We start from the raw sequence: 15,517 nt of genomic DNA, 5'->3' as shown, positions 1-15,517 counted from the left end.
GGACTGTCAAACTTGAATAGTGACCACTGCCTTGCTGGGTCAAAGGCAAAACAAACAATACAAAATCAACAGTTTCGCCTGCGGGCTCCTGCCCAGGCCAGAAATGTGTCCCATCACCTGGTGTGGAAGGATGTCTGACAGCCAGGATGACCTCCACAACTTTGAGAAACAGATGCATGGAGGAGTAAATTGCTCCGGATCTGGGGAAACGGACCCTACCCTGCTCCTGTGACACAAGATCATCCCGAAGTGGTAGCATGAAGAGAGGGCAGATGTTCATGCCCAGATGTTCAGGGTACCACCCTCTCCTGGCCCAATCCAAAGCGACTAAGATGACGTGGGTCTGATCTATTTGATCTGACCAACAACAACCAATCCCTGTGCAATACTCTAGCCTCCTTCTTTCAGGTGAAGGTAGAAGATATTTACAATACCTTCATGGCAAATACTCAGCAGGCCTCTCCACCTCAAAGGGAGCTCTTACTGGAGGCTGAACCAGAAGCATCATCCCAGACTCATAGGAGAATAATCATCCTGTATACTAATCTATACATTCTTTCATGCTTTTCAGCACTGATGGCTGATTAGGTGTTGGACTTGCTTCTATCTACAAATTTGGCCTCCGCTTTAGGCCCCTGACACCCTAAGATAACTCAATTGGCTCCAAAAGTAATACTAGCCATCTGGTGAAAATCTTTAACCAAGGTTATTACCCTAAAGCCTGGAAAGGATCTCAGTCCATCGGACCCCCTGCAATTACCGGCCAATATCACATAACGCTGTTCGAGCCAAAATTGTCGAAAAGGTGTGGGTGTCTTGTTTTAAAAAATGTATAGGTTTGCTAGGTTTCCCCAGGTGCCGGCAGAGCTAGGGTTAAAAAACGACAGCTACACATTTAGTAAAAAAAGGGTACATTTTCATTGTGTAAATGTGGTGTGTTCACGTTGGGTTTTGAGCCCTTTCCAGTCGTGGACACTATGCCTACCCACACAAGTGAGGCACCATTTTTATCCGGAGACTTAGGGTAATTCAGATTTGTAAAGCAACTGTTATTACCTATTGATTTTTGATGCATTTCTGCCTTCCAAACGAAAGACATTGTGTAAAAACGAAGTCATTTTGAAAAATGACCAATAACTCTCATGTTAGTATGAGTATTCCCAATTTAAAAAATGTGCGAATATGTACTGTTTCTGAACTCTATAATTTGTTCCCATTTCAGAAATACATAGGTGTCTTTCATACCGATTTTTCCATGTATACATTTTCACACAATAATTGCTATATACCTGGTACATAATACAAAGCCAGTGCAAATTGCTACTCAGTTTTTCACTCTGGGTTCGTCTGGTTCTTGGTAAACCTACAAGTCCTATATATCCCCACAACCAGGAAGGTCCAGCAAATGTAACAGTATATTGCTTTCAAAGAGCTGTCATAATTGCAAGAAGTTACAGGTGAAAACGTTGACACAAAAGGCTGTTTTTTTCAACTAATTTTCAATTTTTCCAATATTTAACTGTTAGTTTCTATAAAGAATTCTTGATGGATCTACACAAATGACCCCTTTCTGAATTCAGAATTGTGTCTACTTTTCTAAATTGTATAGCTTTCCAGGATCCATTATTGCTTTCATACTCATTTTTACCATTAACTGGAAGGAGGTTGAAAGCAATAAAAAATAGCAAAAATAGGCTATGTCCCAGAAAAATCCCAAAACTGTGTAAAAACATGTTGGTTCTCTGACAAAAGACGGTCATTCCCTAAAAGCTGGGAAAATGGTGATTTCAGCCCCACAAACCCTTTTTTGATAACATTTGCAGGGAAAAACCCAGAGGCTTTCATGTGTAGCCCATTTTCCCATTTTTGTGAACAAAAACAAAAATGTTACTGTATTTTGGATGATTTCTGGGACCCCTCCAAGGGAATCCACAAACCCTGAATACCTTTAGTATCCCCATAATGTTGGAAGAGAAGGACGCAAAATTGGCATGGATACCTTATGTGGTCAAATTTTACAGGGGCCTAAGTGCGCACTACCCCAAATAGCCAAAAAAAGGCTTAGCACAGGAGGGGAAAAGGCCTAGCAGCGAAGGGGTTGATGTCTATGTCCACCCTTTAATGGAACCTTTTTGCTTTTCCATAATCTCTAATATGGATGATACTCAGATAGCATTCTCCTCGACTCGGGACTCAGATAAGTACCTTTCAACTCAAACTCCGTTTGGAAGCGGTTGCCCATTGGAAGAGACTGAATTGCCTCAAACTCAATGTCAGCAAAACTGAGATTTTGATAGTTGGGAACCAACTGAGCCTGTGGTATTCACCTTGGTGACTGCACATATTAGGATGTCTTGCAGGAAGTCATAAAGGTGGTGAAGAATTTGGGAATATGGTTGGAAAAGGAATTGAGATTATACGGTCAGACTAATACTGTGATTGGCTGCTGCTTTGGTATGTTGAGGTGCCTGAGGAAGATTTCTGGCTCCTGCCTGCATCCACCTAAAGGGCCATTGTCCAGGCACTGATCATATCACAAATAGAGTATGGAAATGATCTGTATCTTAGAGCTTCAAATGTCTCAACCAAAAGACTCCAAATAACCCAGAATGCAACCGTACGTCTCCATGGCCACATATTTAGGTACAGAACTGTCTCGACTCAGCTCCGGAACCTCCACTGGCTGCCTCTGGTAAAGCGCATCCAATTTATAGCACTTTGATTTGTCTGTAGTGTGCTTTCACAATTGAGACCTCCTTATCTGAGGCACTTTGTGACTACTTACTGTCTTTCAAGATCCTTGCACTCTGCTAATCTTAGTCTGGCTCAAGTACCACAGACAGGTGAGTGCATTCCTTTAGATATTTGGCACAAAAACTATGTAGCTCCCTCCGCCTCAGTATGACAGAGGCATTATTCTGCAAACATCCGAAGACTTGGCGGTTTTAAAGGGCAGTGTTTGCTTTGGTTGGCTGAGATTCTATTAAGATATCCATGTGTTTTATATCTCTCTACAATAATAGTAGAAATCTGGGTCTGCCTGAGCATTTGGAATCTGTCCTTCCGCAAGAAGGCATTCAGCGGACAGAGACTTAAGATAGATCAAAGGCCTCCATCCATCTTTGAAACAATGATATAGCAGGAGTAACAACTCTTTCCTATTTCAGAGTCGAGAATGCTATTGATGGCTCCTTGGATTAGAATGGATACGGGCTCGTCTGAGAGCTTCTTCAATGTGGGAGGAAGGTGCAACTGGCAGAAAGAAACATCAGGGCAAAGCTGCTGAAAGATTTGGAGGGCCCATTTGTCAAGCGTGATGGCTCACAACCCTGGGAGAAAGGGCTGGATCTCACCTCTCTGGGAAGTTGTGTGCTACTGATGGTAAGCTAAAGAGGTTTCATGGCTGTGGAAGCAGGGGAACAGTTACCATTGATGACCTGAGTGCTGCCTTCAAAATCCACGATCAGACCTCTAATGGACTTGGGTGACTGCCACAGGGGCTGGGGTGAGTGGCGGTGCCTATATGCCAGCACCCTGGGAAAGCCTGGGATTTCCTACATTTATGCAGGAAACAATTTGGCAGTTCTTCCATAGCAGAAATGGCTTATTCTCTTAAAAAGGCACGATGCATCAAAAGGCATATCCATGAGAGAGGCTTGTATGTTTCCAAAAGACCCTGTGAAGCGCATCCACGCTTTGCGGCGAGCCACCCGACCAGTGCCAACTGCCCTTCACAGAAAAGCAATAGTATCAAGGCCAGCAAGAATCATGTATTTGGCAGCGTCTTGCCCATTCTGAATAGATTGAGCTAGTGATGTTTTCAGGTCCAGCAGCGGTGCGTCCATTGGGGCGTAGGGGCGTAGCCCCACCAGCCACCATGGACGCATCGCGGCCGCCGGCCGCAATAAAATACATTGAATACTAGCAATCAGCTGCCGGCGGGAATTGTGTAGGGGGGTGGCCTGCTACAGCTTGAGTGACAGTCCACACTCAGGCTGCAGCAGACCGTAGGGCACAGTTTAGTTGGGGAACTTATAGTGCGCATGCTTGGGAAAGTTGAAGACTTTCACAAGCATGCGCACTGTAAGTTCCCCAGCGGAACCCAGGGGTGCTTGTTTGGTGCCACAGCCCGGGTTTTCTAAGGGCGACAGGGCGAGCAGCAAATGTGCCTCGCTAGCCAATCCTGGCGCTGCATGCAGCGCCGATTGGCTGGTGGCACACTGGCTCAGGCTCAGCACTGCATGGCCAATCACTGTTTGACTTCACTGTGAAGCCATGCAGTGATTGGTCATTCTGGACTTGCGCTGTGACGTTTGCCTGGCTGGTTGTTGCACAGCACTCACGGGATCTCGCCAGACCTGACTGCGGGGATAAGTGTGGTGAGTAGCAATTGTCCTACGGGTTCCAACATTAATGTGGCCTCTACAAACATAGATTGTGTGATTTGGTTTGAGCTATTGTTGAATATAACTAGAGATAAGCGCACTGCATCTTGATAAATATTTGTTTTATGGGCGCTAACAGTGTGGCTTCTCCTAAGTTGTGATGACGTCGTTTGGCTCGGGCCTTTGGGGATTATGCAACCATTTTCGGAATGGGTGGATGTTGCCGAATTTACCAGGACAGTACCTTGAAAAACATAATTGGAGTGTATGCCATGACGGGCGGCAGCTTCCTTTTTCATTGCCGGCCTGCCGCCTGTCAAGTATAGTCGAGTCCTGAGAGGTAGCTGTGCAGGTCAGTGTGCCAACTGATTTATTTTAGCTAGGCTGTTTGTATGCCTGTTTGGTCTGGAGCTCCGGTTTTTGCTGGTGATGTACACATAAAACAAAAACCGTGCCTGAAGTAATTCTTATAAATGCTGTCGCCTGTACCTTGCTAAACACAGTATAGTGCAGTGCCCGAGGCGAGGTGGAGTGACCCCTCACAGTGTACTGCGTGGAGGTGGTCGAGCAGGCCGCATGGTGTCGGATACTTTTATGGCGCACAACTGGGAGAGCTTTCACATGGCTCTCCCCTCCCAGCAGCTGTAAGGAAGGCAGTGGGGGTGGTGCCCAAGTGAGACAGTGGGGATCACAAACTCAGCTTATATATTAGCGAAAAAGGCAGGAGCAGAAGACTCAAAGGGGAGCAGTCATTAAAAGAAGGAACACCAGGAAAGGAGCATTTCACTCATGGGAGCACTGTTTTCTATCTGCATGACGTGTTTTCTACTGATTGTTTGCTGAGAGGTAAGTCAGTTCTCACTTGTAACCTATAGGCAAACTAGATTCCCGTTATAGTCCATTAAATTAAACACGAAACATGGCAGAGCATGTGGTGTTTCCGTCAGAGCTGCAGACTTTGGAACTCGGGAACCAGGTTCAAGTCGGGGCATTGGCTCAATATCCTGTGAATATGGGCAAATTACTTAATCTTACTGTTTCTAAAAAACAAATCTGACCATCTATAATATAACTGGTACTCATGTAAAGTGCTCCAAAGCACACTATAAAAATGCAACAAAAAGCAATGAACAGGATTCCAATTTGCACCTCTCAAACCAATTGATGACATCTTTGTTGTGCAGAGGTCATTTACTTGCAGCATTTTAGCAATGGTGTTATTTAGAAAATATTTAGTAACCCCAGAAGGCATGCCTTCCTCTGATTCAGTTGCACAATATCTGTGACGTATTATACATGTGCAGAGTACAGTTAAACTCTAAGATATGAAGGAATTTTTTTCACAATTAGTTGGTGCCATTACGATTTACACAAACATGTTTTAATTTGTATGACACACATATTTGAAGGCACTCTCATATGTAATAATGAACATAAAGAAGGCTCTGTGAAATAAACACTTTCTAGGATAACACAATTTAGAGATGCAGAGAAGCTGGGATTTGTCACAGCTTTACCAGGTTCTCACTGAACAATTTGATCACTAGATGGGTATCTCATTCTGATATTGCATATTAATGCTTTGTCTTTAATTCTCGGAGGATGAGATTAGAGCATAGGTAATACTGCCTGCTGCTCAACCATGCTCAATGCTACTTTGGGTGTATGAAGCTTTCCCACACACCCCTGATTCCCTCACAATCCCTGAATCTGGGGCCTGGCTGCAGGGACACACAGCGTCCAGGCAGCACCCTCATATATGTAGCTTTCTCACACCCCCGCTTCCATTAAAAAAAACCTGAACCTGGGGCTTGACTGCAGTGACGCACTGCTTCCAGGCAACACGTTTATTTAAGGGCAGTAGGTTAGTTTTGCAGCAGTTTTAAGATCTTCTTAGAGTTTCTAGTTGCTCAAAGGGGTGTAATATCTGATATTTATATATGTTTCCCTCTTCTTCATTGCTTGATTTTGCAGGCAAGAAAGTGTCACTCATAGATGTTGAATGTCACTCATTATAACATTGAAATTCTGAAAATGTCACACATAAGCAATCTTAAACCTTGGCAGCTATGAATTCTATTTTCTGTGTCTGCCCACTTCTCCAGCTCTCTTTTGCAGATCTCTGTTCTTGGTCCCCTTGTAGCCCTCCAATTATTCGTAATTTCTCTCTTCGCTATTAATACACGTGATAAGTCTTGAAACCTCCCGGCAAAACTTTGTCTTGGCCGTGTGTTTATCAACCAGCATAGTATGCAGTGTCCGAGCATATGTGGTAGCCTATGCCTCTCGCCATGTTCTATTAGACCTTGAGTTTCCCGTTTCGACAAAGGTGTGACATTCTGGTGCTAGATGTGGGACACCACCATGTCGTCATTTCAATCGAGAGAGAATATATTGGATGTTAGTCTCTTTCCTTTAATGAAATTGTGTAAGGGGGAGCTTTAAAGCTGTTGCAACAGATCCGGAGTACTGATGCAAATGATAACATTGATAATGCTCGGAGGGAGAACAGATAACCTCAGTGCAGCACAGTCGGTGTATACAGGCTGGGAAAGTTAGAATTAATGAGTGCACATATATTTCAGAGCTGCAAAGTGCAACACTTGAATCCAGCGGGTCATAGACAGGAGAATGTATAGCCTAAACTTGGAGAATTTCTTGTTTCACACCCTGACACTTGGCACAGGGACAGTCCATAAATCGTCTGATCATAAAGTACCAGAAGTGGTACTTCCTTTACCATGATACCACTATGGAGAAGAAAATTCCACCAACAGATTCCCCTCTCCAATTAACATTTCGAACGTGTATCAGATGATTATCCATTACCACCCAACGCAAAATCTAGCCCTTAGGCTGCTAGATAACAATGGAAATAAAGTAGTATGTGTGAGGTACGGTCCATGAAACTCTTGCCACCTGTCTCCCTCCTTTATTCTTTCCACCCTTTGCTTTGAAAATCTTTCTCGTCTCTCTGTTCACCTGTGCTATTCTTTTGCACATGGCGAACCTGCATGCCTTGGAGAATTGTGCGTTAATGGGGTATCTGGGAATCAGAGTATTCATAAAGAGCGGGGGGAGGGGCTTGTTTTGCTGGCAAAAGTCCGGTATCGAAGGTGGCACGCTGGCATAACCATTGGAAGACTCCCTCCATGTATGCTGTTATGTCTTTGTAGGGTCTGGTTGAGGGTAGATAAGGGGGCATTCGGGGTCAGTGTGTGCTGCAGGTACACTTGAGTCCCCGGTGGCATACTGTGGCTGTCTACAGAACTGGGGGGAGGAGGGTGCGGAGCCAGAGAGAGAGAGATGGTGAGCAGCCATTGAGAGAAAGGGGTCTGTGTGTACACCCTGGGAAATATAAAAACCCTCCCAGCAGGTAATAAAACAAGCCAAAAACTTTCTTACACTCTGACCTGTCAGATTAGCCCCTCTGGCACTGCCTGATTGCCTTTAGGCCAGTCCAACCCTGGGCAGCAGGGAAAGTGTGAACATGGACAGTGTGGGTGAGGACACACTAGGGCATCGTATATCTGTATAGAGGAGAGTGTAGATGCGGGCAGACAGGCGTGGCCTACACGTCCCTGCGGGAAGCATGTTCTAGTGTGGCCTCACACGAAGCATGTGTGCATTCAAGGGTAGTGACTGAGTGCATACAGCGAGTGTGTTTGTACAAGGAAAGTGAGTCTGTGCATATATTAAGCGTGGGTGCCTATATGCAATAAAAGTCAGTGTGCACGTGCAGAGTTTGTCTACCTACATTAAAGAGTGTGCTGTGCTTGTGCTTACTGCCATAGTGTGTGGCTGTGTGAGGGCACATAAAGGGAGCTTGGCATGGGCATGATCGTCGTGGTATTGTTTTAACAATCAGCCCAGTCTTATCAGATTGGTGTCAGACCGCACATTTACACATTTAGTTAAGGTTGGTTTGAAACATAGTACAGCTCTTTGTCGCCTTGACTTCTCTCTATTATCCAGCAATGTTGATAGATGCTGAGCTGTCTTCATTAACATCATTTTACTCTCACCCCTACCTTCTCTCTATCAGCACTCCCTTTAAAATTGAGTTGAATGTCATTATCACACTTCTGTAAAGCCATCTTTGTTCCTTTCTGCCACACTGTATATCAGCAATCACTGAGTTGGCTTTTAATCATATCACATTACTTCATTGGGGTTTCTTCTCGTTCACTGTTGGGTTGGCTTTTGATAGTCTTATACCACCCTCTTTCCCCCCTCTTTTCTCTGGTGTGGTCCATCGGCAGCTGTTGGGTCAGCCTTTGATCGTGTCTTGTGTGGTCCTCCGTGCTCCCACTCTTCTCTGGATTGGTTCATTGACCGCTGTTGGGTAGGGTGTGTTGATTGAAAGACGGTGCAGAGCTCACTGAACTTTAAGGGCAGACACTGTACCCTCATTTTGCACTCGCAAGTGTTTTTCTGCACATAGCGGCCACCCACATACAGCCACCCACCCATACACAGGGCCACCTACACATCCACCTACACACACACACAGAGCCACCTAAACACACACACAGAGCCACCCACACAACCACAGAGCCACACACACAACCACAGAGCCACCCACACAACCACAGAGCCACCCACACAACCACAGAGCCACCCACACAGCCAGACAGAGCCACACACACAGCCAGACAGAGCCACACACACAGCCAGACAGAGCCACACACACAGCCAGACAGAGCCACACACACAGCCAGACAGAGCCACACACACAGCCAGACAGAGCCACACACAGCCAGACAGAGCCACACACACAGCCAGACAGAGCCACACACACAGCCAGACAGAGCCACACACACAGCCAGACAGAGCCACACACACAGCCAGACAGAGCCACACACACAGCCAGACAGAGCCACACGCACAGCCAGACAGAGCCACACGCACAGCCCGGCAGAGCCACACACACAGAGCCCAACACACACAGAGCCCAAAACACACAGAGCCCAACACACACAGAGCCCCCCCACACACACAGAGCCCCCACACACACAGAGCCCCACACACACAGAGCCCTTCACACACAGACCCACACACACCCAGACCCACACACACAGAGCCCCACACACACACACAGCCCCCCCCCACACAGAGCCCCCCACACACACAGAGCCCCCCACACACACAGAGCCCCCCCCACACACAGAGCTCCCACACACACAGAGCTCCCACACACACAGAGCCCCCCACACACACAGAGCCCCCCCCACACACAGAGCCCCACACACACACAGAGCCCCACACACACACAGAGCCGTACACACACACAGAGCCCCCCACACACACACAGAGCCCCCCCCACACACACAGAGCCCCCCACACACACACAGCCACACACAGGGAACAGGGGGCAGGAAAGCAAGCACAACGAGGGAACAGGGGGCAGGAAAGCAAGCACAACGAGGGAACAGGGGGCAGGAAAGGAAGCACAACGAGGGGGCCGTATTTTTGGGACAAGGCCACGACATATGAAGTAGATCACCTATGTTAACTTATCACAATCTCGCCAGCGCAGCGAGGCGCACTAGCACTAGGGTATTATTTGTAGAGTTTCGCCAGATGTATATACCAGTCCTACAGTAATTTAAAATGTGTTTCTTTGCCAGAAAAGTGTGGAGTGCCTCGTTTGCTCCCACCTTAGGTGTGAATATTGTTGATCTGAGATTTTCATGAAAGTCTTATAGTCTGAATTCAGCACCTGAGCGTAATAGGACAGAATGTATGAAGCTCTGTGGTTATACTGAATAAGCAGCTACCTATGTTAAGTCATCTATTAATGTAATAACTGCACTTCCACAATTGCTTTATTAACCTTCCTGCTTTCTCAAATTTGTTTGAAAATGCACGATTTTTCTTCTTTTTTTTTCAAAATTTTCTTGGGGGGGGGGAATCCCCCAAATCCCCCTTTTGGGGTTCAGGCTCGATCGCTGCGCTCGCTCGCTACGGTGCTGTATACAAATCGCTTTGCGCCCCACCACTTTCAAATCTCACCCACCGCCCCTGTTCAGGTCTTCCTGGGCCATCAGCAAGATCATGTTGGCCATGTCGCAGAGCATAGGAGCATAGCCCCACTGCAGCTTTAGGAGGGGGTAATGGTTCTTAAAACCTCTCTCTGTACTATCTACTCGGTTACTACTAAGTGCCATTCATTGGACATCTCATTAAGTTTAGCAGAGCTCTGTATTCTCTTTTATATTGTGAGATCAAGCTAATACATTTCCACATCTAAGTACAGGTCTAGCTTAGTTTCTTTTCCATTCTTAAATTCTACGATTCAAGATCTATGTTTAAGAACAGCAACTTTAGAAAGGTTTTCCTTCCTTGATGCTCCTGGGGTCTAATTTCCATTAACCTGACAGTAGCAGGCCAGCCATTGCTTGATGTAATGAGGTGTAAAAGCTGCCTCTAGAGCAGAAACAATGGCTGGTTGTGGAGAGCTGTTTGCCTTCCCTACAGGAAGACCATCTTGGATAGATCCAGGAACTTCATTAACTAGTAAAGGGCCTGTCTTTTCACAAGTAAAAGGTAAGTCCTTAGGAAGGCACCTGGGCTGGCTATAAATCCAGTGGGAAAAAAGCTAGCTAGCTCCAATACCAGTTATGAGTGACCACAAAGGAGGGCGTACTCATTTCCCTGAGCACACCGCTGGGCAGGAACACAGACTCTGCACAAGGGACAAAGCGTTTCCACATCTTGGATTTAAGGAATAAAGTGCAATTGTGGGATTGTTTGTAGTAGGGCAAACAGGAACTCCTAAACAAAGTGGCTAGAGTTGCACCTGGGAACCTTTACCTGACTAGCTACTGCCAACAATAAATGCAGCACTCAAAGGAACCATCTCCAAAACATTGGACCCGTGACAGATCATCTGCTGTTTGAGACAAGTGAGACATGTGGTGAGGAGACCTAAAGGGCTAGATCTACTCCCACTTGTACCCAGGATAAAGAAGTGGACGCCAGGATCAGCTGGCCCTCCTGTGCGTTTGCTGGGATACAACAAGCTGCACAGGGTCTTTTTCCTAGAAAGAGCAGTTGTAACTGGAAGAGGACGGGACCCTGCTAATCAGCTGTGCTGGAAAACATTCTGACCCCTAAGTGATGTCCAAGGGTCCTGGGGCCCTTGTCTGTAGATAGCCAGACCACCGGAGGACCAGGACTGACCCAAGTCAATCTGCCCAAAGCGCAACTTCACTGGACAAGAAAATCGAGTTGGTGACGCTCTGAGGTTTTGGCCGCTCACACGGCCCTTTGAGTGGATCTATGTGGCAAGCCTACCCAACTTAAATATGAACGTCCTGGATGCAGCCTACATCCCTTCCCCAGTGGAGGATTCCGAGCTACAACAGAAAAGGGGGAGAAATACTAAGCTTTTGCGCCGCGTTTGCATCACAAAAGTGATGCAAAATCTTTCTTTTTTTTTAATTTACTTTCCAGCGCTAAACTTGTTTAGTGCTGGAAATAACATAAAAGTAATGCGAAGAAGCGCATTACGCTGCTTCCCGTTACTTTGACCCTTGGGGGCCTACCAGGGTGGTGCATGGGCATTCCCATGCAACCACCCAAGGTTTCTCACGCTAAACGCAATTTACTAAAAACAGTAGATTAGGTTTAGCGTGAGAAAACTTCACCCTGTTTAATAAGGCGCAACTGTGCAGCATGCATACAAAGTGGGAAAAGCTTTCCCTTGTGTCGAAGATAGTATTTTGTACAGGAAGGGTACCCTTCCTGTACCAAACCTATGCTGGACTCAGCACACACCCTAGTGCTGTGGTGCTAAGGTGTGTGAGTGGCGCACAGCAGCAGTAATCAGCGAAGGGAAAGGGGAGGAGATAGCCATATCTCCTGCTCCCTCCCTGTCACACAGCGCAGCCTCAAGGGGGCTGTGTTGCGTTGCGTGACTTTTTCATAAATCTTCTCAAGTATGAACTTTCCTGGGTGGCAAATTTTAACTTTCTTGGATACAGTCTGCAACCTTGCCCCACTGTAGTATTTTGACTTCCATTTCAGGGATTAAGTCCTCAAGTAAAAGATTTGACTGGGCTGAACCTGCTGGGCGTACCTGACCTGCGCACTCTCGAACAGTGAATAATGATTTACTTTCTGTTGGCTTTTATTCCTATTAATCTTAAAAAATTCACATCTGCAGTTCCCCTGTTTAGATTTTTGTTGTTTTAGTTGCATTTTTGACATGTTCTGACTGTTTTGGTACTCTTAAATGCTTTACACATTTCTGCTAAGCCGGTGTGCTGTGTGTCATAGCTGTCACGGGTTAAGCGGAGGTTTACATTTCCGAAACCTTTGCCAAGACTGCACAAGTTAATGACTGTATTTCTCGTGGTGGACTACCATCTACTCCAATTAATAATCCACTTCGTTACACTATTCAGGTATTTATACCTACATGTAAGCAATGATTCCTTACTGGGTCACAGGCCTCAATTAATTTGGAAATGCAGTAAAGTTTCTCAGATCTTGTTGCCGCATCCTGCTGACCACATTCTATTTGAAACAAAGATGTGAAGCATTTTCTCAAAGACGTCTCTGCGACACTCGTCCCGATCTAGAAGATTCCCAAAATCCAGACTGCAGAACCCATTCACTGACATCCATGCAACCGTACATAGATGCCCGCACACGACACAGATCTTCAGTTCAAATGCAGTGAGCTGACACAGGCTTCCTTTGAGTTACATGCATTACAGTCTCACAGTGCTGCCTGTCCAGCCAGACTTTCATTAGCACCATTTACAACTCCTCCATTCTTGCTGTACTCATAATTTTCTTTTCTCTCGCTCTTTACTTTCTTTCACTTCTGAAAACAATCCTTTATTTGTTCACACGACCCTCCAACCTAACGTCACAGAACAAGGACAGCACTTGTGTAGCCTTTGCCTGTGAGTAAAGTATTCTTCGTAGGATGCATTTGTCATGAACAGTTCTTCCTTGGGCTTTCCCTTTCACTCTGATGTCAGTTTACCTTTTAATTCCAAGAGTTTATCCTGCAAGGAGGAATGTTCTCCAATGCTCTGCAGAGTCTGCTCCACGACCGCATCTTCTGGAGGTTTCTGAGCCTTCACGGTATTACACCTGTGGATTACAGAGTGATGCAGTAAATGGTCCTCAGAAGCATACTCTGCTCACTCTCACTGCATCCTTTAGTCTACACCAAGGAGTAGCAAACTCTGCAGAATCTCATTGCTACATCTTAAGAGTTTTCTCTTAAGGATCTCACTGCACTCTCAACACCCTTTTCTCTGGGTCCCGGAACAGTCAGTGGTTACAGGAAATGTTTGGTTCTCAGTTCTTTCACTCTGACTTTGTTCCCAGTCCCCAGTCACACAAATAAATGGTGCTAGACAAGATGGTTCTGCTAAGATACAACAGCCTTTGTTCCAGTTTCTCAGCAGGTGCAATGAGGCACAACCCAGTGGGGTTCAGACCAGATCACTGACAATTTACAAAAGCCCAAATGTTTTATGGTATAACAGCACATGACCCTAAAATACAAGCTCATACAAATTCATTTGCAGTGCAGATTCACAAATGGAGGAACCGTAGTGTTACATACCTAAACCCCTATGTTTTAAGTGCCATCATTAAACACAGTAAGAAAGTTTCATGTCTCAACTCTTAAGATAACAAAGTAGGTGAGGGTAATGCCATGGTAACGCAAAACACAACCAACAAAGAAGGACATATGATTCTTCTAATCTAAAACAGGGCACAAATAAAGATTCAGAGAGACCCCCACACCATGCTTTACGAGAGCCGAGCATCACACAATATGGACTATGAGGACTGCCATTAGGTGCACCATTAGGAGCATCGCATGAACACATTCAAGCTGTGGTATCCAAGCTTCAATTGCAGGATACCAACAACAAAAACTACGGGTCCTTGTGCATGTGTTGAAAACTGCATTGCACTGTAATGTTTTGGATAAATTGCTGAAGCGGTTTACATTTTCAGGTTTTTTGTGCCATACGTGAAAAGGTTTTTGGATCTCGGTATAAGGTTTACAGATTTATAGAAATCCAAGTTCTCAAGATAATTTTTTGAGGTTGTTTGCTGAAAAGACATGTGGAGTCAGGTCAAGTTATAGGTTAAAGTCCTTGAAACCCTTCATAGTCTGGTTGTCTATGAACTCATCTGGGCAGTGTTGTTTATTCTTTTGTGCATGAGGATAGACACGCTGACTCTAAAGGTAGGTTACCGCTCACCAAGAACCTATATTGGTGTGGATGAAAGCACTTAAGGTATTTTTCCCTTTCTGTAGTTAGTTCCGTATCCCGATGGGCAGACAAAGGTTTATTTGTTTTGGTTCCTGCATTGTGTTTCAATTCTCGTTTTGCAATTGTATTGTGATTGGTTGTATTGGTGTTGTGGGCATTGTGAGCTCGGTTGAGATTCCAATGGGTGAACTTTTGAATAAATCTGCGATTCTGGCTAACGGAGGAGAGTCTCCACACTCAATTGGTACCTCGCCTATGAGATGCTCTTGGACAATGGATTTCATACAAGTTTGTGGCTTAGAAAATGGAATGCAATTACTGCTGGCAATAAAAAGTTTCCGTTTATTGTGTATGGTAAATTAGATGTGAAAAAGATTGAGAATTTGAGGCGCGCCATGATTGGGATGAAACGCTGCTCTGACTGGCACAGTTTGAAAGCTTGAATGAGTGGGACTACGTGACGAATGAGAAAGCGCACAAGAAAATGCTGAAAGCGCAAATTGGTAAGGTTCGGAAGAAGCACTGAGACAGGAAGTGCTAGAAACTAAAGCTACTTGCCCTGTGATTACTGATGAATAAGACAAAAAGAAAACAGAAGATAAGAAAAATGAGAACAACGATCTCAAACCCCTCCAACCTCTCACCTCTTTATGTCACACCCCCTTCCCCTCTAATAGTCACAAGTCCCCCTCCGATGTCCCTCCCTCACCATCTGACCTTCATTCTCAAACGTCACCTACCTCTCACCTCTTTTGATCCACCCTCCTCTCCTCTCTTTTTTTCCTCTCAACTTCCCCCCTGACGGCCCATCACCCCCCCCCCCCCCAATCTCCCGTCCCCACTACCCCAGATCCCGCCTTCTCTAGATATGGTCCC

At 45.6% G+C, this 15,517-nt stretch overlaps 1 protein-coding gene across 1 annotated transcript in view; it reads right to left on the bottom strand.

The window, feature by feature from the left end:
- LOC147660658 (E3 ubiquitin-protein ligase TRIM39-like) overlaps nt 1-15,517 on the bottom strand; it is a 130,666-nt gene that overhangs the window by 31,825 nt on the left and 83,324 nt on the right. The window contains exon 5 of the mRNA XM_086951554.1: nt 13,387-13,496. Coding sequence (XP_086807680.1) covers nt 13,387-13,496 — 110 coding nt within the window. The remainder of the gene's footprint in view (nt 1-13,386; nt 13,497-15,517) is intronic.

Source organism: Lissotriton vulgaris, unplaced genomic scaffold (genome assembly GCF_964263255.1).
Source record: "Lissotriton vulgaris unplaced genomic scaffold, aLisVul1.2 SCAFFOLD_1773, whole genome shotgun sequence".
Lineage (NCBI taxonomy): Eukaryota > Metazoa > Chordata > Amphibia > Caudata > Salamandridae > Lissotriton > Lissotriton vulgaris.
The sequence above is the reverse complement of the archived record's forward strand: the minus strand, read 5'-3'. Positions and strand labels throughout refer to the sequence as shown.